We start from the raw sequence: 26,030 nt of genomic DNA, 5'->3' as shown, positions 1-26,030 counted from the left end.
GAACCTGGCTCAGTGTGGACTGATCCCCAATCAGAGTTAACTGTGAATATCCCTTTCAGCAGTTATTACCCAGACGGATTGTAAAAACAGGTTTAACTCCGGTGTCTCATTTACAATGCACCGGTCTCATCTCACTGCTCCCGCCGTTAATGTGACAAAATGAGAATTCTCCTGCCCAACTGGGATTCTGTCAGCTCCCCGCCCTAATTAAGTGGTAATAGCGGAGTCCGCGCCATTATGTGGTTTTATTTTATAGTTTTTTATTAAAAGCGGATTTGGAGCAGAGATTTTGTCAGAACTACGGTGTCTTTATAGCGCTGTAAAAATCCCAAAGCGCAGGCAGGGTGTCTTTTACTGGGATTTTATTTATTTATTTATTTATTATTTATTTTATTTCTTCTTCTTTCAAGGCGCTCCTGAATGTTTCACAGAGGAACAGTTTTCAGATTAATAAAAGAGCTGGAGAAGAGGTGGAAGGCACAATGCCTGTAAATGGCAGTGTCAATCTAACTGCCACGCACTTCCTCGTCAGCTCTGACACATTGATCTCAGCAGTATTTCCCTGAAATGTTTTTTTTCCCCACAAAGTTCTAAGCCACTGTTCTAGTTCTAACTTTCAGTTACCAGAAGTGATTGGTGCATCAGCATTAGAATGTTCAGCTAAGAACTCCACTGCTGTCAGTTACCAGAAGAGATTGTTGCACCAGCATTAGAATGTTCAGCTAAGAACTCCACTGCTGTCAGTTACCAGAAGTGATTGTTGTACCAGCATTAGAATGTTCAGCTAAGAACTCCACTGCTGTCAGTTACCAGAAGTGATTGTTGCATCACATTAGAATGTTCAGCTAAGAACTCCACTGCTGTCAGTTACCAGAAGTGATTGTTGCATCACATTAGAATGTCCACTGCTGTCAGTTACCAGAAGTGATTGTGCATCACATTGCAATGTTCAGTTAAGTACTCCATTGCTAACCCAGCTGCTTCTGTATAAGTATGTCATGAGGCAGCATGACTAATATTTTTAAATATTGCAGTTATATTTCAGGACTAGCATTGCCCATGTCATTACCGTATCGTGAGCTAAAAGGCAGAGCTGCAGCAGCCATATTCTCCCTGAACGTATACTTAATATAACTATCATTAATGAACAAAAAAAAAAATGCAAAGCTGGCCGTAGAACGGCAGCCTTATACTCTCTGTACACATTCATTCCTCATCATTAATGAGCTAAAAGGCCAAACTGACCCTACAACATGGGTCTCCACAGAGGAACCCTTTTCAGTTCTTCATAGAACCCATTATCACCTGTGTTAAAAGTGAAAGCTCCCTGACAAAGAACCCTTGAACTAGGATGGGTTCGTCTACGGAATCACAAGGTTCCCTTTTCTTCTGAGAGTGTAGATCAGTACTCCTAATGTGAGACACTAGTGCTGAGCCACCCCTGCATTGTGAAAATCCAGTGATTAGAAGGTGTGCTATAGGATATAAGGCGTCATATTCTTTGTGTGTTTTCTGCTTAATGCAAACCTTTTCACGGTGATATAAAAATCAAATGAGCAAGGCGCTGGAATCATATAGGAACAGAAAAAGAGGCTCACACACTCACTCAATACCCATAAAAACAGATAATGCGGTGGTATTTATTGTACTTTTAGACCACAGTGGTCTTCATCAGAATGGTCCTCTTCTTTTTCGTTCCTAGTGTAAATGTTTTCTCACCAGGAACACCAGAAGGCTGTGGCAAGGTGGGTGCGTGGTTTGGAAGACCCTGTTCAGTACACACCCCGACAGGTAGGGAGGTTCTGTTCCACCTCTCCGCCAGTTTTTATTAACAGCAGTACTTTCTGTTGAGCGTTTCTTTGCTGTTTACAATTTTAAAAATGTAATCTGTATCTCAAGCCCTCATTACAGAGAAAGACAATTAAAAATAAATGACGTAAAATGTCAGATAAAAAGTGAACATCCCTTAATAGTTTTGTCAGCTGACGTGCAGCGAGGAAAACAGTGGCAGATGCGACTTGGGGCTGACGTAAACAGAGACTGCCAGTCATTTCCTGACACACACAGTAATCTCGTGATTACAGCGCCTAGCATGGTGTACTGATTATGACAGCAGCTGCAGCCCGCTACGTCTGACAAACACTAATTACAACAGCAATCAGGGAGCAGAGTGACAGCGACTTCTACAGCACCACGCGTCCGCTTATCATCGTTCATACGTACATCTGATTAAATGCCTTTTATAATCATTATCCACTTATCATCCTTCATACATATATCTCTTTAAATGCCTTCTATAATTGTTATTGTCATCATCATCATCATCATCATCATCGTTCCATTAATGAACATGTTCCAAAGCATGTGAAGTACCATAGATATTGTGTCTGTGTCAGCAGGATGATTGAAGGCCCCAGGAAACCAGAGCTACAGCTTTAGAAGCAGAGAGAGCGGAGATCGTTCCCAGCCGATGCAGAGTGACTGCCAGGCCTAGATTTTTTTTTAGTCGTGCTTAGCACCAGCTATTGTTCGTACATCAGCAGTTGTTCAGGCGTGTTCCTCCTGGTCTGCAATCTGACTAGGCAGAATGATGTGAGCAATTCCTGTCAGTACTGACATAGTCTGGATTTGAACTGCACACAGAAAGCATCACTGCTCTGACAACTGTCAGTTTACTTTCCCACTTTACCCAGAAGCACCATGCTATTACTCTGACTAATTTCCTACACTACCCAGAAGCCCTGTGTTAGATGGAACAGAAATTAATTAATGTTTGAAATATCTGGCTAAAACAGTGACAAGGTGCTGAATAACTCAAGAAAATATTAATTTCAGAAAACTGCAGGAAACCCTTAGAAAAACTTAAAAATACTCACAGAAAATAAAACATTTAGAAGAACCATACTGACATCTAGTGGAAAACAATGCAACAGCAAAGCTTGTACTGAGACTGAATATACACTGAAACCAGTCTGGCCCTTCTCCTCTGACCTCTCTCATCAACAAGGTGTTTCTGCCTGCAGAACTGCTGCTCACTGGATGTTTTTTGTTTTTTGCACCATTCTCTGTACAATGATAATCGCATGAATATGTAGGTGTATAGGTGTTCCTAATAAAGTGCTTAGTGAGTGTAAATGTACAATTTCCCAATTCAGGGGGTCTTAGTCTTCAGATTATGACCACAAAATTGGAATGTCTCACATTGTGCATAGACTCTATGGTGGGCATTGAACATATGCTATACTGGTGCCACCCACAGGGATGGGAGGGACTAGCTTGGCAGAATTCCTGGTGTCTCACCCTCCTGCTCATAACTATGTCTGTCTGCACCTGGGGGGACTGCAGACTGAAAAGCAGTGGATTTGCAATTCCATTTTAGGGGAGCGTGTGTGATAGGTTGAAAAGATTCCCTGGAGGACCATGGACATAATGCAATTAACCTACAGTTACAGACAAAAAACCCACAGAAATTGTGATAGGAATGAAATATGAGACAAATCTCAGAATAAGCCGAGACGTGTTAAAGGGGCTGAAATTTGGAGCCATCCCAGAAGAAAATGGGACATCTGGTCACCCTGACATGTGGGTGTGATTGACAGCGCTCTTACAACCTGACTGTTGGGATGACAGCTATGAGCACACACTCTCAGAAATGCAGTGACAGCGGAGATACATTTTTGTTCTTCAAGGATCAGCATTTCCCAAATGTACCCCGTACGGCAAGTAAGATAATGTTCTCTTTGGGTACAAATAGGTTCCAAGCAAAAAAGGTACAAATGAATGATAACTGCTGGCTAGGGGTACAGTGTCACATACCTATAGGGTAACTCCCCAGCAACAAGCATTTGTACCTTTTTAGGCACTTTTCATAGACACACAAAATGGGCACTAGACATAAAACAAATTAAGGGGTGCTTACTTAATTTATGAGATCACATTGTAAGCTTATTCTATGCTCATTATCAGACACTGCGTAGCGTGCAGGAAGCAGGTTCCTCTACGTACAGAGAGACACTGCATTGAATCTGCAGTTGTAAATATGAGGCCTTTCACCTGACCTTTCCCTCCGATGGCCCGCTCTTTATTCTGTCTGCAGTGGCTATTTTTAACTCTTCCACACGCCACAGATACTGAGAACAACAAACTCACAGAGCTGTGCTCACAAAGGGCTCCGTTTACTCGCAGTATGGTAAGTCACTTACAGCATGTACGTTTTTTTCCGTGAAGATATTCAGTTTGTAAAGTGTGTGTATTACATATGACACTGTACATATACAGTGCAGTCTGTAAGTCAGTGACACAATTTTAAAGGGCTGTAATTTGTACATGGTTGCGAAGAACATAGCATTTTCTTCAGCTTTCTATTTTATATTAACCTACAGTATAACCAGATAATCCATGAACCTGGCTCTGTAGAAATCAGTCCATTAAAATAAGTGTGAAAACACTCATCTCATTTTAAAAAGAGGATAGCAAGGTGACTATTCATAATGGTTCTAATAAAAATGTCATCAAGCTCAGTAGCGTTAGATGAGACTATGGAAAAGACTGTTAAATGGCATTCATAGTGGGTTTCGAAAACTCTTGAAACTTTGCAATCTGGGGAGAGTAGTATTATCACAAACTTTCAAAAGGCATTTTTGTTATGTTGTTTGAGCATTGTTTTTGTTTCACAGTTTACTAAATTATTCAATTTAAACAGCCTTCAGTGTATCTGTGAATTGAGTGGAATAAACAACAGGCGTAACTTTGGTATCTACAAAATGCCATGTTCACAAGGTCAGAAGGGTTAAACTTACTCCATCTGCACAATGCAATGTTCAGAGTATCTAGTCTCGATCAGTTAACTAGACTCCATCTACACCAGGGGTCAGCAACCCTGGTCCTGGGGAGCCAGCACGCCCTGCGGCTCTCCAGGACCAGGGTTGCCGACCCCTGGTCTGCACAAAGCCATGTTCTCACAAGAGCTCTCCTCTTAAGGGAAAACAGAAGAAGCCAGTGACCGGGCATCACGTTCACTGTGAGACATGCTTCAACCGGCACTGCAAGGTTCCCGTGGAGCTCTCCGTGTCGTGTGTGGTCATCAGCTGCCGCCTCCTGTGTGGAGCCGTCTTCCACATCTGCAAGCAGGAGGAGCACCAGCTGCTGTGCCCGTTGGATAAGGTGCCCTGCCTGAACGCGGCCAACGGCTGCCCCTTCACCATGCGGCGTCAGCGTCTGGCCAAGCACCTGGAGACCTGCCCCGCCAGCGTGGTCACCTGCTCCCTGGACTGGAACCGCTGGCCCGCGGAGGAGAGCGACGACGGCGTCTTCCGCAAGAACGTTCTCCAGGGGTCGAAGGTCGACGAGCAGCTGGATCTGTCCATGGCCGTGCGAGATCAGGCACTGCTGTTTCGCTCGCTCAAAATGGAGGCCCTGTTTCCTGAGCTGATGGAGAGGGAGGAGAAGACCTTCCCTGAGGAGGTCGAGGGAGCCGTGGGGGGTGAGATCTTCACCGGGGTGGCCTCTGTAAGCCTAGGGGGGGCGCTGGAGCATGGAACGGGGGATCCCAAAGGCGAGATGCAGGAGCTTACGCAGGAAGAGCGAGACGCTATCGCCAAAAACAGAGATGTGGCAGCCGTCGAGAGCTATTCATCCTGGGAAGCCATTTTCAGCAAGGAGTTCAGAGGCTGCCAACAGACCGCTAAAAACCTAGAAAATGAGCTGAAAGGTAGAGATGGAAAAGACCAGAAGGCTTTGACAAACATAGAGGCAGGGATCCGGGAACTAGCTACAGAACGTCAGGAGAGGGAAACCGTTACCTCTGTCAACATCTCCAAGTCAGGCCTCGCCCCTTGGCAAGATGGCGTCCTGGAGAGACTGGGGAAAGAGGTCAACGCAGCGGAATATAACATGTACCTGGTGCATCATGGGAGCATGCTGATTCGATTCGGCCAGATGGCCGCCTGCACGCCCAAAGAGAAGGACTTTGTCTACGGAAACCTGGAGCCCATAGAGGTGGAAACCGTCCGTACGTTCAACATCCCCACCAGCTACAAGGCCAAGCGCAGCCACCTCAAAGACCCTTCCAACATGGCCAAGAGGGAAGACAAAGGGGTCGACACATCCGATTGGGTGGTGTCAGAGGAGGCGGACACTCCCGAGAAGGATGAGGTGGAGATGACCTTGCTGTGCTCCTTGGAGAAGGAGCTGAAAGGTCACACCATCAGCGAGAGTGTGGGCACAGACGGCCTTTTTTTGGACGTAGGAACACAGACGTACAACTTCCCCTCCGCCCCATTCAAGCCGGACGCCTCATTGGCGGACATCACGGCGGACCAGGCCCCGGGCCTACACGTCCAGATCCAGACCGAATGCGTGACCCGGAGGCACAACAAGTCCAGCTCGGCCTTCACCTTCCTCTGCGGCCACACCTTCCGGCGGGACGAGTTCCCGTCGCACTTCAGGAACACGCACTCCGACATCCAGTCCTGCCTGAGTGGCTGGTTCGAGCAGCGCTGCCCCCTGGCTTACCTGGGCTGCACCTACAGCCAGAAGAGGTTCCGACCCTCCACCCACAGGGCCGTGGTCACGTATGACCAAAACGTCAGCGCGTTTAACCTCCGACCAGACGTCCCGGCTTTGCTTTCCGAGGACCCGAAGAGCAACTATGTCCGAAATGTGGACTCCTTCAACAGCCTGCCCTTTGAGATCCTGCAGCACATCTCCAGCTTCCTCGACAGCTTTAGCCTGTCCCAGCTGGCACAGGTCTCCAGGCTGCTGCGGGACATCTGTGCCTCGCTGCTCCAGGAGAGGGGGACGGTATCCCTGCAGTGGGAGAAGAGCACGCACCCCCACGGGGGCTCAAGCTGGAAGTGCAGAAAGAAGGCAAGTCACTGTCCGATTAGCATACGTAATACATAAAACACAAATACTTAAACCAGGGCCGCCCAACCCTGTCCCTGGAAATCTACTGTCCTGTGGAAACCACATCTCATTCAACAGCTAGAGGTCTCATTGAGCTGCTAATTGGTATTATAAGGCATGCCAAATTATGGTTGAAATGAAAACTTTCAGGACAGAAGATCTCTGGACAGCCCTGACTTAAACTCTTTAGACTCTCAAGTCTGAAAACATAATTTCAGCTTCCTGTGAATAATTGAGTGTGTTATTAAAAACATATACACTCACTGAGCACTTTATTAGGTAGACCTAATAAAGAACAATAAGTAATACATGCCGAATAAAGTGCTCACTGAGTATATATAAAATAAATAAATGAATTGCAATCACAGTATGAAATAAAATTTTTATATTAAGTCCTGGTGGATATAAAAACTTGCAGGACTTTTTCCTGGTGTATAGAAAGAGTCAATGCATTACCAAAAAACTGTGAAGGAAAAGGTTTGCAGTCTCCTAGTCTATCAAAAGGAATGTTATACAGGAGGTGTTTACCTTTCAATTTGTTTCCCCGTGCCCTCTGACTGACTTTCTGCCAGTAGTGGGAAGGTACACTCTCAGTAAAAAGGGGTTGCCTCCATAGGGGAACCCATTTTTAATTCTTTATGGAGCCCTGTGTGGTAGGTGTAAAGAGTGTGAAAGCTCTCAGATTGAACCATTTGGCCTGGAAAAGGAACACTTTAACTAGACAGGGGTCCTCTATAGAAAAGCCTCCTTTTGGATCCCTTTCTTCACAGAGTGTAGGTCCTGTGGGGAATCCATCATGGCCTCCATCTAAGTTCACAGTCCTGGGCATTGACAGTCACGTAAATGCTTGTACTCGTAGGATTACCACAGCATACGGTAGCATTACGCTGAGTGCTTTTTGTTGGTAGCCAGCGAGCGCAATGAAAACAAACACACATCTATATTTGTGATAGTGCTGCTCTCTGCAGGTATTTAGGTCAGTCAGGCCCAGGGAGCACCTGGCGGATAATGCCCGCTCTGGACTTTTCTGGCTTTCAGCCACATATCATGAATAGCTGCTGATGTACAAAATCAGGCTACAGAGGAGCATTGCATATAGGGGGGAGGGAGGAGGGGGGAGGGGCACAGACTGAGTATGGGGTAGGGGCATGCAACCAGTTATATTAACCAATGGCAATGAGCTAATGTAGGTGGAAAAATAGGGGAGGCACCTGGGGTGGCCAATCAAATTCCAGAGGTAGTCAGTGCCACCCCATTGGACATGCCACTGCTCCCAGAAAGGAAACAAAACTCTTCAGTTATATTCCATAAACCTCAACACATTAATAAGTTATACAGTGGTATGCAAAAATGTGGGCACCCCTGGTTTAAATGTCTGTTACAATGAATCTGTGCATGAGGGAATGCAAACCTAAAATGTAAATGTCACAGATTTAAACATGAGACCTTTCTGCAAATTGAAAAAAAAGCAAGATTGCTTTTTTCATTTATATTTTTTACTGTTTATAAATGATAAAAAAGGAAAACAATCCTTGTTACTCTTTAAAAAGATGATTACTAAGGCCCAGACCCAGGTGAGTTAGTCTTAAGGGCTTCAATGAGTCAGGTGAACATAATTCCAGGGCTGAACTTTTTATTTTTATTCCATGCCTTCTAAAGTATCCAACTGCAGTGGTCGTTCTGTTTGGTGTTAACAACCATGGCTTCCTCTAAACAGTTGTCCAAGGATGTCAGGGTTCATTTCCACCAAGAAGGAGAAGGCTAGAAAAAACCCTCTCAACATTTTAAACTGCCTATTTCCACTGTCAGAAACATTATTAGAAAATGGAAGATAAATGGAACAGTTGAAGACAAGACAAGGTCTGGAAGACCAAGAAAATGTTCTGATAGAGTGATACCTGGTGAGAAATGCTCAGAAGAACCCACACATCACTGCAAAAGAGCTGCAAAAATCTCCCTTTGGGCTGCAAAAAAACAAGAAAGGATTTGTGAATTACCAGAAATCTTTAAAAAGAAAAACATGAATTGGAAAATAAATGCAGAAAAGCAAATGCTCTGCTCTCCTCCTCGCATCTACAGTTTCCCCTGAGCTGTGCATCGCTCCACAGGGAGGGAGCCAGGGAAGACGAGGAGACGTGTTTGTTTGGACCAATTAAAGCGATGGTTCCTGAGGTGCCTGTGGAAGCAGTTAGTGGAGATTGGATCATATCTCACTCAGGCAGTAAACGCAGACCCCCTACTGAACAGAGACGTAGCGCTTCATTTTGATACGATCATAAAAGAAACTCCTAGAGTCACATGTAATCAAACAAATATGTTTCCGTGTTAAATTGGCCAAGAACACCAACAAAAAAAAAAAACATTGAAAGCCCAACTGAGGATTGAAGATTAAAAAAAATCTTCGGTGTTAAAAACGGCACAGTTTATCGTTTGCCTTCCACCTGCCAGTGGAATTTGGATGCAGTGGTGTCATGCTCTGCTGTAACATGGGCAGCTCAGGGCCATAGCTCAGACTGTTAGCACCGGTTGCCAGGAAACAGGAGTGTAGTTAACAGCCACTGATCTCAGTGAACTGGAATGCAAACACAACCTCGCTGCCACTCAGCACCCTTCCATTAACATGGTAGGAGACAGCCAACAGTAGAGCCTGCTGTGAGATCCAGCTATGCCAACTTGACCAGCTCAGTTCTCAGGCTGGTCATAAGCTGGTCCAGCTGGTTATAAAGCTGGTCTAGCTGGGTATGAGCAGGTCAACCAGTTTAAAAACATACAGTACCTTGGACTGGTCAAACCATGTCAAGCTGGGAGCTGGTCTGAACTGGTCAACCAGGTAAACCATGTCAAGCTGGGACCTGGTCTGAACTGGTCAACCAATTACCAACTGTTTCAAAACCTAGCCTTTGCTGTTTTTTTGCAGCAGGGGAGCTGCAGGGGAGCTCTTTTAAATCAGCTTTAAACCATTATGTTACATTAATGGCATTTGGCAGATGCTTTTATCCACAGTGACATACAGTTGATTAGACTACATTACATTACATGGCATTTAGCAGACGCTCTTATCCAGAGCAACGTACAACAAAGTTGTACACAAGAACAAGTGCAAAGAGGACCTGAGAGGACAGTATAGTTCCGTTTCCTAGTGTAAACATGCAGAAAATCAGAACCCTTTAAGAGTACAATCAACTTTCAAACTAGCATACCACAATTGCAGCTAGAATACAAAAAATAACAATATCTATACAAGTAACAATATCTATACAATCTATACATAAGTGCCATTACAGTCTAAGGCTAATCATGGTGGTGAGTTGGGGAGGGAAAGGTGTAGCCTGAAGAGATGGGTCTTCAGTCTGCGCTTGAAGGAGGTCAGAGACTCTGCCGTTCTGACATCCACCGGGAGGTCATTCCACCACCGTGGGACCAGGACAGTGGCAGAACGGAGGGGTCTTGTTGGTGAATAAGTCTTGATAAGGGATTGAATATATCCAGGGGCTGATCGTTTAACTGCCTGGTATGCGAGCACCAAAGTTTTAAATTTGATGCGAGCCATAACAGGCAGCCAGTGGAGGTTGCGGAGCAGGGGGGTGACATGTGAATGTCTGGGAACATTGAATACAAGACAGGCTGCAGCATTCAGGATCAGTTGTAGGGGTCTGATGGCAGATGCTGGAAGGCCAGCCAGCAGAGAATTGCAATAGTCCAGGCGGGACAGGACCATTGCTTGAACAAGGAGCTGAGTGGAGTAGGTGGTGAGAAAGGGGGAGCAGGAGACAACCCCCCCTGGAGCAATGCAGGGTTAAGGGCCTTACTCAAGGGCCCAACAGCTTATTGTGGCTACACCGGGGATTGAACCGCCGACCTGTCGAGTCCGAGTCCTGTACCTTAACCACTACAGACCGTCCACAGGATAAAGTAAAGCCATTGCATTTCAGTTTGTAAAATTAGGACAAAAAACACTCTTCCCTTTTATAAAGTACAGTCTAAATGTTGCAGATTGTTTATTTGGAGTTGACAAACACCTCATGCTGCTTTACTCCATGCATACCCCCCATGGTCTGATATCTCTTAAAGCTCTATTCTAGTCCTGACAGTCGCTCCTGGAGGACCGCCGTGCGTGCTGGGTTTCCGTGCCCAACCGCAATTTCAATCTCTCAATTTCAACAAGCTGTTAATTATTTCTTAATTAGGGGATTTTCATGTCTTTGTATTAGACATTACTATGTATGCTTCAACAGCCAGCAGACTGTGGGGCCCATCCATGCACTAGAACAGTGGTTCTTAAACTCAGTCCTGGGGAGCCTTGAGTATATTGGTTTTTATTACAGGCCAAGACTGAAAAGACATTCTTAAATGTCTCAGATAAAACTGGCACTTCCCTCTGTTTTCTCAGCTGATTTTCAAACTGAAAGTGTCTGGTTTTCCTCTTTTCCCAGTGAAAGTGTCTGGTTTTCCTCTTTTCCCAGTGAAAGTGTCTGGTTTTACCTCCCTCTCCACAGGTGTGGCAGTTCAGCAGTCTCTTCTCCCCGGTAGAGCGGTGGAGCTTTGACGAAACGCCCTCGATGTCGGAGCACCTGAAAGTCTGCCCCTTCTACCAGACACAGGAGAAGAGTGAACCCTTCGTCCTGGTGGGTCTGTCCGACAGCCAGGAGCAGGACGGAGAGCAGAAGAGTCTCGTCCACACGTTCCTGTCGAACAAACAACATCAGCCCTGACAGAGGAGACATCTTTCACATCTGCCCCAAGGCACCACACAATCACACCTCCATTCTGCCTGATCAGGACCATCTCCAGAACATGGACCCTGCATCAGGGTTTTACAAACTGAAATGCAATGGCTTTATTTGCAATATGGGTGAATGATACTGGGGCTCTTTTTGTTTTGGACAATCTGTTGTGCAGTGCCTTTTATTAATGGCATAGGGTGTGTATTTTAAGCTTGATCAGGCCTTAATACTGCAAGCATATGTTCAAAAACCATTCTCTCCACATGGGAGGGGTTATACTTTTATTCCACTTGCATAATTTTAGATTTTAACTATTACTCACTCACCAAATATGACATTTTAAAAATGTAAACCTGTTGAAAGGCAGGTACAAAATTATTTCAAAGAGTAAGGCTGACATCTAGTGGACTGAAAAAAAAAATCAAAGTTTTGATCTCTAATTTGCAAGGACTGTGATTATTAGTGGTAGTAATTATGTATCGTATAAGCAGGAATAGAATGCAAATATAGGGCACTGGGGATTCTGATTAGAGCCTCATTAATACTTTGAATGATCACCACAACAGTGCCTTCATTTATAATAACATAATAACTCCTTACGTGTTCCTGTTAAAATATAGCATATCCGCTAAGTAAATTACCTTTCGCAAGTCTGTTTTTATTTATTAACTATATATATTCATATAAATTTATTTTCCAAAATAAATATAAAATATAAAATTATTATTTATAAGAAAATCTCTGGTCAGCATCAACAAGCAGATGAACCTCAGCCATCCACGCTACTACACTGCTAAAGCTAAATGGCGGCTGAGGTGCATCAGTGGGGCCCAGAAGGTTGCTGGTTCAAGCCCCGGTGTAGCCACGATAAGGTCTGCACAGCTGTTTGACCCTTGAGCAAGGCCCTTAACCCCACACTGCTCAACGGGGATTGTCTATTGAACTGTAAGTCGCTTTGGATAAAAGAGTCAGCTAAATAACAAATTGTTATTATTATTATTATAAATAGCAACAAAAAAAAATAGCTTCCTATTAGATCCTAGCTGTGCATCAATTAAAAGGGCTTATTTTCAGTTCCAATTCTCATTAAATCTACGACAATACAAAATGCAGAAACGCACATTGGGCTGACCTTAAGATACAGGGCAGTGAACAGCGAGCATCCTGGGAAGTGCACCTATTAAACTGCCCCAATACGTCTCTACTTTAATGAGATTTTGAGGGGAAATAAACATATTAACACATCGCTCGTCTGTATTCAGATGGAAGGGAGACAGGAGTGATGTGCCCTCATTGGTCTCTCTCATCCATCAAATTAAATTGAGGAGTAAAATGACGTAGGGGGCCTGTAAAATGTAATGACATAAACCCGTAACTATGCCCCGTCGCTAGCGAGCCGTGTAGCGACCCGGGAATTCTCTCACGAAGAGTCCCGGCGCTCTGCGGATAAGCCTCTCTCCGCGATCGGCCATGACGGGAAGGCCGTCCATCATCCGGTGTAATCATTGTTTACTTTACTAATCATTCTCGTGTAGGGTTATTTCAAATGACAAATCATTCAGGAACAATCCGGAAAGGCTCCCCCCCGACAACCAACAGCCTGCTCCTGCTCCCTGACGACCACGCAGAGCTGGGATGAAGATGGATTGGCAGTGGGCAAAGAAATTAAGGCCCTTTACCCCTGCCATCAGCAGATCTGTCCCACGCTCACCCTCTTGCCCAGAATACATTTACATATTTTTACATGATCTAATTTATGCCCTGCGATTGTAATATCCACTTAGGAAGATATGCCAGTGAACTACGGTGAGAAAGGACCATGCATAACTCCCTACAGTTCAGATGCCCTGGCCTGTCCGACTCCATCATATTGAGTGACTCATATTTTAAATGCACAGAGCACCCAGCAGGTGAGGACCAGGCCTGTGTTTACCATTACAGAATAACTTGTGATATAAAAGTACAAAAAGTATACCCACCTGATGAATATGGAAAACAGGGCCAGACCTGGCCAGCAACGATCTCAGACAATGTTTTAAGTTGCAAAACACATGCATTACCTTCATATTTTGTCCCTTAAAATGAATTCATTCGATCTGGATTCACATTGAACAGTTAAAACATATACACTTGATTGAGTCCTACATAAGAACCATAGTACAGTAGCTCCTTCATAGCACATTCACAAGCGGTACATAAGCATGCAAAAGTGTTTATGTCAACTGCAAATAGGCATATGGTGTTATGTCAACATTCATGCAGCAAGTGACATTTCCATGACATAACCAATATAACCTTATGTCATGGGTGGGGGGTTCATTATATAATCTGTTGTGTCTACCAGAAAGCGCTTCCTAATAAAACATAATAAGCCACTTCATTGTACGTCGCTCTGGATAAGAGCGTCTGCTAAATGCCTTGAAATGTAATGTAATGTAATGTAACAAGTCATATCATTCACTCGTTACAGGACTGTTGGTATTACAGCTGAAATTTGAGTGGCCCATGCCCATCGCCAAACCAGAATTGGCCTCTGTCAGACATACTTTGAATTAGATTTCTGTAGAAATAACAGCTCGGGAAAGCCACAGGATTCAGTACATCACATCAGCTGCAGAACTAATGATGGGCCCAATGCATTAGCAGGTCAATGATCGCCGCCGCATTTCTCTTATCGTACGACGCCATCGATTCAGAGTCACAAAATAAACAGAACCAAAACAAAAAGGCCTGAAATCAACATGATTATTTGTGGTCTGTGAACATTAACGGGGGGAAATGACTACAAAAATAGCCTCATGTGGCTGAGTTCTCTAATTAGCAGTGCACTTCTGCACTGATACTGTGAATCAGGGGATCATTGTACACAGAAAGATGTTAAATGTGTGAAATAAACTTATTATCTCCTGGAGGGTAGAGTATATTACAAAGCAGGATAAGTGAGTTAGCTGCATAAGTTCACAGTATAAAGTATAGAACCCTTCCAAAACTGGAACATGGACTGTAGTTCTGGGTTGTACTCTGAACTGATCCAACTAACTCATTATTCCTGATTATACCCTCCAGACTCCGAGATGGTTTTAGATTTGACTCCAACACTAGGAATTCTGCTGTGTAATAAAAAAAAGTTATGATATGCTCATGTTAAAACGTTTCCAAATTTTTTTGCAGGTTGATTAACATAGTCTGATACCCTTGGAACTGAAAACTGCTGACATTAATGGGAAATAACATTCCAAGCTCCCTAATATTGATTATGTAAAAATATGCAAATCATTTTGGGGGGGAAAAAAGCAGCGAAGCGGTTATTAAATTTACTGGAGATAAGCACATTCCCTTGAAAGCATTTGCCTCAGAGAAGATTTGGCAGAGAGACCAAAACATGTCCTTCAACCCCCAGATGCCTGGTAATCAGAACTCCTCATCTTTTAAAGCAGTCCTGCAGTATTCCTGCATGTAAAAATATCCTTTCTCTGCCAACGAAAAAGCAGTTTTAGACTGTTTCCAAAGACTGTTTCCAAAGCCCCCACAGCCCCACGGGGTTTGGAGATGTAGAGACAGCCTAGAATGCTGGTAGGCCACCCCAGAACCACCCCAAAACCATGATTGATAAAGTGGAATGGATCTTCTAGGCTGCAGCACCTCGGTCAGAAAAGCCAGGACACGCCACAAGCCAGACCACATGTTGGATTGTGTTGAAGCCAACTCCATCTTAGATTCCTTTTCTCTCTTTGTAACTAACAGACCAGCTCTGGGAGTTACTACCCAAAAGTAAATGGCAGTACCACGGGATTCCACTAGAGGGCAGATTAAAATTATATATTTTTTTCAAAGGACCTACTGTATTGCAGCAGCTGTACCTGGTCTGTCTCCATATTGCAGTGGCCTTCTACCCTGTGTACAGCTTGCACACAACAGTAGGCAAGTAGGCTGTATGGGACACAGTCCTAACATTAACAGTTATCCAGCTAACTCTGTAATCCTGCTTTCTAATACAGTCCCATGGTCTGTGTTGTTACTCAGCACTTGAGTAGCACAACAATGAATCGGTTAAAATAGTTGATTACATTACAACTCAGGTCACTTGGCAGCCTGTTCCACAAAGCAGGGTTACCGAGTTAGCTGGATAACTGCACTGAATGAAATCCAGAACCCTCCAATCTGGGACATGGGCTGAAGTCAAGAGTAGTCCATTTTAAAGATTGTCCTTGATTATAATTTGGAAGTATATGTATGCATATGAAGACACTGCCTCTTGGGGGCAGAGTGTAACCAAATGGCTACAAGAAACAAATATTTCACAGCATCTGTACACATTACAAGACCAGATTTACCAGAGGATGGTTTTCACAAAGAGTTCCCTTTTTACACCACTTGATGGCAGTCTGATCTTAGCCGAGCAGGCGAGCACTGCTTGTTTCTCTTACACACAAAGTCTTCTGAGACCCCTCAAACAAATCTAATCATACTTCCACTTCCCCTATAAGCATTTTTAAGAGTGCAAATTGAGGAATTATGGGGTGGGGCGGTCCTTTTAGTCATACGAAAGTGGTAGAGGGATCGCACTTGGCTTTAGAGTGCACTCATGTTTTTCTTGCAGTCAAACAGTGAGGCGGTGTATATGCAATGCACATTACTGATCACCGCCAGTGCATAATTATATTTGGGAAAGAAAACGGTACAGGCGCACACATACGTGGTGCTCATGGACAATAAACCACCACAAAAGTATATATAAATTTCCCCAAAGGAAAAAGAGTCAAATTAAGGGAAAATAGAGTGGATTGACCTTGGAGACGCGCACACTCCTTATTGAACAACGAAGCGCAAATCAATTAAATTCCTCACAGTTTGGCATTGACGGGGACGGGCGTTTAACTTGAATAATGCGTGTTCCGCATCTGACGGGACTTCATAATGAGTGGCTTGGGAAGGCGAGAGAGGACTCTGGGGAGTGGAGCTTAAACACCAGGAGAGACGCACCCCCGTGAGACAAGCTGGAAAAACGCTGCAATTAGTAAATCTAACCGTACGCGGTGAACGTGGGGAGAACACAACAGCATCGGCTCTCATTACTGCGCCTGCGTTACAAGCGCAACACAAGACAGACTTTGTGTCGGGAAAAATAAAATCCACTGTGAAATGTATATTTTTAAAAAACAACCAAGCATCTAAAACCACGTAACTAACCATCCACAAGTCCAATATAACAACAGAGAAGCACAAAGCAGGACAGGTCGTGCCTTTATAAAGGTGGGGAAGGGTGGACACACCTGGGCTGATTTCTGATCAGTCTCAGGAGTGTTTGCCTGCAGGTAAGTCCACTGCTACCTGTGCCAATGAAGCTTTGGGAGATGAAAGCTTCACCTCAGAACAAGAGGTGGAGTGACCCTTTGTGCTCCCCCGTCACCCAGAGAAAGACTCCGGAGGTCGAACAGCCTCCTCTGAAAAAAAGCTTTAAAGGCCGCACTGAAGAGATGCACAACAAACAGGCTGTCTTATTACTTAGCACAAAAAGTAATAATGTACCTCTTTTTTCATACATACATTTCTCTGTCTCGTGTGCTCTAATGAGGCTGTTTAACAAGGCTGGCTATGTGTGGCTTTAATTGCTTTGAGTGTCTGTCCGCTTTTTGCCCATATGCTTATATCTGCCTTTAATTGGAACTGCTTTATATGCATTCTTAATGATCAAATAAATCTGAACTAATATAACCCAGAAACACAAACATACTGGTCCACACACACACACACACACGCACACACACGCACCATGTTTTAAGCTTTCCAACATTTCTCATGTTTATGTTTGTGGTACTATGACTTTGCTGTATCGGTCAGCTTTCAGTACTGGTGACATACAGTGGGAGCAATAATTGCTGATTTTGTAGGTTTGCCCACTTACAAAGAATGGAACTGTGTAGAATTTTAATCATAGGTACATTTTAACATTGAGAGACAGAATATCACAAAATAATCCACAATAACAACATCAAATCAATTTTATAAATTTATTGTCGTATTTTTGCATGAAATAAGTATTTGATCCCCTACCAATCAGCAATAATTCTGGCTCCCACAGACCAGTTAGTTTTCCATTAAGAAGCACTCCTAATCTCAACTCATTCCCCAAAACACCTGTGTCAACTTGTTACATCGTTATGTAGCTGTATAAAAGACACCTGTCCACACAATCAGATTCCAACGTTTCCACCATGGCCAAGACAAAGGAGCTGTCTAAGGACATCAGGGACAAAATTGTAGACCTGCACAAGGCTGGGATGGGCTACAAGAAAATAAGCAAGCAGCTTGGTGAGAAGTTAACAACTGTTGGAGCAATTATTAGAAAATGGAAGAAACACAAAGTCACCGCCAATCTCCCTCGGTCTGGGGCTCCATGCAAGATCTCGCCTCATGGGATATCAATGATCATGAGAAAGGTCAGGGATCAGCCCAGTACTACACAGGAGGAGCTTGTTAATGACCTGAAGGCAGTTGGAACCACAGTCACGAAGAGAACCATCAGTAACACACTACACCGTGAAGGATTAAATTCCTGCTGCGCGCACAAGGTTCCTCTGCTGAAGAAGGCACATGTACAGGCCCGTCTGAAGTTTGCCAAAGAACACCTGGATGATCCAGAGGAGGCTTGGGAGAAGGTGATGTGGTCAGTTGAGACCAAAATAGAGCTATTTGGCATCAACTCGACTCGCCATGTTTGGAGGAAGAGAAATGCTGAGTACAACCCCAAGAACACCATCCCCACTGTGACGTATGGAGGTGGAAACCTTATGCTTTGGGGGTGTTTCTCAGCTAAGGGGACAGGACGACTTCACCGTATCAAGGGAAGGATGAATGGGCCATGTACCAGGAAATTTTGGGCGACAAAATTCCCTCAGGGAGAGCACTGAAAATGGGTTGTGGATGGGTCTTCCAACATGACAATGACCCAAAACATACGGCCAAGGCAACAAAGGAGCATATTAAGGTCCTGGAGTGGCCTAGCCAGTCTCCAGACCTAAATCCCATCGAAAATCTATGGAGGGAGCTGAAGCTTCGAGTTGCCAAGCGACAGCCTCAGAACCTTACGGATTTGGAGAGGATCTGCAAAGAGGAGTGGATCAAAATCCCTCCCAAGATCTGTGCAAACCTGGTGAAAAACGTCCTCTGTGACCTTTGTACTTGCCAACAAATGTTTCTCCACCAAGTATTAAGTCCTATTGTTCTATGGATCAAATACTTATTTCATGTGAAAATATGATATAACATTTTTAAAATTTATATGATGTTGTTATTGTGGATTATTTTGTGATATTCTGTCTCTCAATGTTAAAATGTACCTATGATTAAAATTCTACACAGTTCCATTCTTTGTAAGTGGGCAAACCTACAAAATCAGCAAGGGATCAAATAATTACTGCTCCCACTGTAACTGCACGTATCCCTGTCATAAGCATGCCCAAAATATTACAGACCAGCTCATTTGAAAAAAGTAAAAGAAATGACAAACTCTAAAAGCACAGAGGAAAAGGAGGAGGCACAGAGGGAGGGAGAGAGAAAGGGAGAGTGCAGGGTGTCGTGTGAGCAAGAGAGGACTTAAAACAATTCTAAACATTTTTTATTTGATCTTTTCCTAGCCTCTCTGGATGGGTGGAGCTACGGGCAAAAAAAGGAGAAAAGAGAGAGAAAGAGAGGGAGAGAGAGAGAGAGAGAAGCAGCAAGGTTGCTCTAGATTATAGATGTTCAAATTTATTTTCCTGCCATCTTCAAATCATAATCCCAAACCAACCAGGAAACCAGAGAAACATGCATTTCACAGGCGTTTGGTATGACAAACAGATCCATATCATGAGCTACGAGTTACATACAGTGAAGACTTCAATACATTTCTATAAAATACATTTATATTATTTATTTTATTCGGTAATATGAAATGAGTGCAGCGGTGGTCACGGAGGTAATGATGTTGTGATGAAACAAACGGCAGTGGATCAGGGAAAGGAAATCCATATGGAGCGCGAGCGCTTCGGGGGCCTCTGCCGTCGGCATGATTCATCACGCACGCATCACATCCTGTGTTCGCAGCGGTTATTGGCTGATGATGGAATGTGTCGTTCTGTTATCACAGCTTGGGCTGTAGTCACTACTCCGCTGTTCATCACCCCCTCGTGTTCTGGGGTGGCTGTTTTTGTGTGGTGGGTGGGCGCTAAACGTGTGGTGCGGTCGCTCTGTGCGAGAGAGAGAGAGGTGCCCTGTTCTGTATTTTGGTGCAGTCAGTCGGTGCGAGAGGCGAGAGAGAGGTGTTCTGTTCTGAGATCGGCTCAAGAGAGGTGTCCTTTTCTGGAAGGTTCTCCGGAGTGCCGGGCCTGGCAGTACATGCGCAGCATGCTGTAGGCAGTGACTCAGTCCTGCCCTAGAGGTTCATTTAAATGGACCCTCAATCCCCAGCGCTGACAGGGGCGTAAACAACACTGTCAGCTTGTCAAAAATTATTTATGCTCTTCCTTAGCAAGAGAAAACCCAGGAAGAGGCAGTATAGACTACTGTGTGTGTGTGTGCCTGTGTGTATATTTGTTTGTAAGAGACCGAGAGAGCGAGAGAGAGAGAGAGGGGGGGGGCAGAGAGAGAAGCCTGGAGAGATAGGAGGAGCGGGAGAGAGAGAGAGGGAGAGAGAGAGGGAGATAGATAGAGATAGAGAGACAGGGAGAGAGGGAGAGAGGGAGAGAGAAGGAGCAGGGAGAGATAGAGAGAGGGAGAGATATAGAGAGTAAGAGAGAGAGAATGAGCAGGGGGATAGAGAGAGAGAGAGAGAAGCATGGAGAGATAGGAGGAGCAGGGAGAGAGAGAGAGAGAGATAGATAGAGAGAGAGGGAGAGGGAGAGAGAAGGAGCAGGGAGAGATAAAGAGAGGGAGAGATAGAGAGTAAGAGAGAGAGAATGAGCAGGGAGATAGAGACAGAGAGAGAAGCCTGGAGAGATAGGAGGAGCGGGGAGAGAGAGAGAGAGGGAGATAGAGAGAGGGAGAGAGGGAGAGAGAAGGAGCAGGGAGAGATAGAGAGAGGGAGAGATAGAGTAAGAGAGAGAGAATGAGCAGGGAGATAGAGAGATAGAGAGGAGGAGCAGGAAAAGAGAGAGAGAGAGAGAGAGGGAGAGAGAGAGAGAGAGAGAGAGAGAGGGAGAGAGAGACAGCGAGGGAGAGCTTGTTCACTGAACTATCATGGATCAAGGCAGGAGCATGATGAATGGCTCCCTGTGTGGAATACGTACGGGTGACAGACTCCCCGCTCAGAGATGTATGCCCCCTGTCCCAGCAGACCCCTCACAGGGCCCAACATGCTTCTGTACGTTCACACAACAGCAACTGGAGCAGCACTAACCGCTCCCAGGAAAGACACTGTTACCTTCACATTTATTCCAGCAGTGTAATAACTCAGACACACTCCCATTCGTTACATTCTGCGGTATGTTCTCATTGAGCCTCATGCTGCGATGCATCGCTGCCATGATGGACTCTCGGTTGCGGTTATAAGTTATGGTGACGTCGCCTTCCCCTGCCAGCGGTATCCGGTGGTTGCCATGGTAATTTGCCCCCAGCAGGATGTTGTAAGGTGTACCATCACTACACCTGGAACCAGACCCCTATCCCCCCACTCCCCCCGGCCATCCACCCAGGGTCTGGGCTCTGACCTCCATCCACAGCACCCAGACATATGAGTGTCACTGACCTGCGAGGAATGCGATTGGTTCCGACCCCTGCCGGTTTATCCCTGACCACTGCCAACAGCCCTGCGTGTTTAATATGTAGGGGATACACCCATCCGTCCATCCATCTATCTATTGTCTAGCACATGCAATGGTGTGAAAAACATCCAGTGAGCAGCAGTTCTGCAGGCAGAAATGCGTTGTTAATGAGAGAGGTCAGAGGAGAGGGGCCAGACTGGTCAAAGCTGACAGGAAGGTGACAGTAATGCAAATAACCAAGCATTACACACGTATGCAGAAGAGCATCTCTGAACATATAACAAGACCAATAAGTCTTAAGGTGACTTTTTCCTGGCATAGCACATGTAATACAGTGTTACATGCTCAGCTGGGGTGACTTTGTCCTGACATTGCACAGGTAATGCAGTTTCACATGTTCAACTGGAGTGACCATCTCCCTTCCCCAGTGCGGTTATCTCACCCAGTGACCTATAATGACTTCCCACAGGAATGATTATGCCTGATTGACGATGCAATGTTAGTTGTTATTGGACATCCTTCCCATTGGCTAACAGCGACCTTAGCCTGACGGGACATGTATTCAATCACACAGCGTGGAATATGTGCCGTACGATTAGTCCTCCATGTCACCGGCTCTGGATTATATTGGCAATTTCAATTGCGCACACTGAGGAACCTTCATAATGAAATAAATCACAGACGGGGAAGCTGAGGAGACAATGCAGCCGGTTATAAACGCTTATTTTTCTCATTTCCTCGTGAGCAAACCTGCATTCAGTGAAGGGTGGAAAAATGTGATATGTGCAATGCGGAGACATGCACAAATAATACCGGGTGCATGATTTGCAGCAATATATCCATGTGTTGATGATGCATTTCATCATGTTACAGCAGGGAGAATTTTGTGGGTATTTTCAAAAACATGCACCTGAAGCTTAATGGACAATATAACGCAGGTAATCAAAGTACAAGGGAGAATGTGACCTACCGCTGTGAATAATTAGCATTTAAATGAATCTTTTTCAGGAAATACTAGTTTTGAAAGTTGCAGTAGAAATAAACACTGGTTAAATATCATTCACACCTAATAGGTTATGTAGGCCTATCCATGTATATTTTGCATACATGTTTGTTTCCATTTGAATGCGATTGCATTTACATAAGTGTAAAACCTCTGAGCTTCTCAGTGAAATGAACATAGGCTATGTTCTATTGATCCACTGATCCATGGTTTTTGGATTTTTAAAAAAGTGTTCTAGACTCTATTTCCTGAAGTGATTGTTAGAATGTTTAGTCAAGAACACTCTAATCATATTTTAGGCCAAATGCCAATAATGTAATGTAATGTAAATATTTTGGATCTTAGTTTTCACCTTAAAATGTACATTTGAACATGTCACTTGTTTTGAACACTTACTGTGTTCATTTTCCACTAACATCCTGAGTAAATTTAACACAGAGTACAAAACATCCTTTCAGTTTTCAACATGGTTCTCATACTCAAACTCCAGGAAGCTAATATGACCTGTTTGCCTATTGATATTTTCATGAATATTCTCTCAATACTTAATGATCAGTCAGATCCTACAGTGATAAAAAGAAATGGAATTTCATAAATAAATAGCAACCCTTTTCTCGCAGTGCAAGAGAAAGGCTGTCGGAGGCTCTGGCCAACTCCTTTTATGAAAAGGGGACCTCACAGCCTCCCACACAAAAAAGAGAAGAAAATGCCTTTCTGATCCAGAACCAGAAATGACCATGAGTTTCAATACAGATATCATGCAATAAAACAGTACAGATATCATTCATTAGAACACTACAGATATCACGCAATAAAATACTACTGTATAATTCATTAAAACACTACAGGTATCACACAATAAATCACCTCTGGTATAATGCAGTACAACAGTACAGATATCATTCATTAAAACACTACAGGTATCATTCAATACAACATTACTGGTATTATGCAATAAACCACTACAGGTATCACGTGATAAAACACTACTGGTATCATGCAATAAAACACGACTGGTATCATACAATGAAATAGTACATCTATCATGCAATAAAGCACTACAGGAATCATGCAATAAAACACTACAGGTATCATTCAATAAAAAACTACAGATATCACTCGATAATACAGGTATCTACACTACTGGGACTAGTGTTCCTCCTGCAACTGCTGCTCATAGTATTATTACCACTGCTAGCAAGCATGTCAATGTCAAGGCTAAGCGGAAATTCAAGGCAAGGCAATCATATTTACGATCTGCTGTCGTATGAATTTGCAAACTCTGGTGTGCCCACAGCAATGGTATGGATCACCTAATGAAGATCCAAATGGTCATCAGATAGTTTACTTAGTTAACTAATGAAGCTACAGCATTTTCAGCTTTACCTCTACTATTAATAGTAGTAGCTAAATGACAATTACTATTGCTACTAGCTTGATGACTTCTATTACTTCTATGATTTCTGCTTATAATACTCATAATGAAACTAATATAAATCATCATTATCATTGTCATAATGATCGTAATTTGTACTCAAACCTGAAGGATATATTCTGGAATATTCTGAAGCAGCTGGTGCAGTTTAGCGACTCCCGAGGAAGGACACAGTTTTCCCAGAACTTCATTGCAGTGGAAGCTGGGTGCCCCCGCCCTTCCCCTCCCCACCTGCCGTGTCACTGCCCCGTAATTCAGGGTGGGTGTCTGAGGTCACCGTGTCCACAGTTTCTCACTGTATAATAACGCCGAAGCTTTCATGTGGAAAAGAAAAATGCAATGCAATTTGAAAATTGGACCTTGGCATTTTATACTGGCTTTCTGCTGGTGAGACAGTAAACCGGAGAGAAACAGGAGGAGCAGGAGTCAGCCCAAGCAGGTGAAATGCATTCCAGTCCAACTATGGGCTCCTGCATATGCGCATAGACCCAAGATACCAAACAGATATTCTCTCTTTGAAAAATGAGCTTTTAACTCATCGCACGGTTCAAATCCATACTTTTAATGGATTATTGCCGGTGCGAGGATCCACACAATTTTAATGACATGGGTCCAGATTAAATATCGATCAAATAATAATAATACTGTGATGATAATGGGGCTCGGATACAGAGGGATAAATGAAACATATGTACAGTGCATTAAGCTAATCAATGTTGGTACATTTTACGAAATATGAGCTGATCCAGAGCAACAAATAGACATTGCATTGTGGGTATATGGATGTATGCATGTATATAGGCACTTGCATATGAGGATTTATGGTAACCTGATGTATTCTGTACTTTGCATTGACTGAAATGTGCCATGGATTGCAAGAAATTAGAAAAACAATTCTCAGCCAAGTAATAGAGAAGCCTTCATATTCCAGTGTGAGAGTGCGGCAGACGGCCAAATACCTGTCCTTGGGGTTTTTCTCCTAGGAAAAAGAGACAGGTTAAAAAGGTGTCTCTTCATAACTTCAGCATTCTGTGTGGCATAACTCTCTTCAACAGGGCAGATATCATTCTGGAACAGACGTTATTGTGCATCATTCTCAAATCTCTTATAACAGGAAAATCCCATACTTACTTTTGGCAAAATATATATTTTAATAAAGAATAAATAAAATAAATATATTACGGTAAAAAAGGTACATTTGAGAGTTTATTTGCTATTTTCAGGTGACAAAATCCATGGACCAGAGGTCAGAAAAAACTTTTTACAATACTTTTTCAAATACTTTCAAATACTTTTCCTTTATAAACATTTCAATAAAATCAGCATGTATCCATGGCAATTTTAGCCATGCACCTTATTAATTTGTACTGTGGGCTAAAGCAACTAGTCAAAGCTACATTTTGTTCAGTGGCTCTAGAAATGTTCAGAAAAAGGACATGCCATAAAAACCTCTTACTATGTATAATTGGTTTTTGCAGTAGTTGGCTCAATTATGCCACATTATTTTGAATATATATTTTTATTAATTTCACTGTTGTTTCTGAAAATGAGAATCCCAGAGGGAAAGATGTGTCCTTAATAAAACACAAATATTTATTTTGCGCATTTTTGCAAGTTATTCTTCAGAAAAAAATATGCTGGATGACATTTTTCTGCTGAGCCATCCCCAGGGCTTGTGACAAAGCAGCTAAACAGTCTCATGATCGCCCTTTCAAAGCAAGATGCATGCCGAAACAACATTTGTCATAGTTAGATTGGCTTGAGGTAAAATAATATATTTATAATTCAACCTTATTTGATAGGATAATTCGCTTATGCAAATGCTTCTTAGCGGTAATGGATCACCGAAATGTATATGTGGACATCACACTAAATCAAGGCGCCAGGATTATTATGAGGGCACAGTAAAATGATTAAAATGTGAGTGATTGTAATGCGAAAGAGTCAATTTCCCCTCTAAGTGCAGTCTCAGTAAGTCCAAGGCATGCTACACAGATATTCCTGAAAACAACCAATAAAAGAGTTAACACTTATTATTGGTATTGGTATGCACGCTGTACACGCACACACACACACACACACACACACACATTCACACATGCATGCAGACACACACACACACAGAGACATGCAGACACACACACAGACACACACACATTCATACATGCAGATACACACACACACACACACACACATTCACACATGCAGGCACACACACTGAC

At 43.6% G+C, this 26,030-nt stretch overlaps 1 protein-coding gene across 1 annotated transcript in view; it reads left to right on the top strand.

Moving 5' to 3' along the window:
• Positions 1–11,618, top strand: part of LOC133107363 (F-box only protein 40) — a 50,667-nt gene extending 39,049 nt beyond the window's left edge. Inside the window, exons 2-3 of the mRNA XM_061216354.1 lie at positions 4,981–6,867; positions 11,403–11,618. Of these exons, the coding sequence (XP_061072338.1) occupies positions 4,981–6,867; positions 11,403–11,618 (2,103 nt within the window). The remainder of the gene's footprint in view (positions 1–4,980; positions 6,868–11,402) is intronic.
• Positions 11,619–26,030: the final 14,412 nt, after the last annotated feature.

The sequence above is a fragment of the Conger conger genome, chromosome 13 (assembly GCF_963514075.1).
Source record: "Conger conger chromosome 13, fConCon1.1, whole genome shotgun sequence".
Lineage (NCBI taxonomy): Eukaryota > Metazoa > Chordata > Actinopteri > Anguilliformes > Congridae > Conger > Conger conger.
Note: the sequence above shows the minus strand (reverse complement) of the source record. Positions and strands in the feature narration are given on the sequence as shown.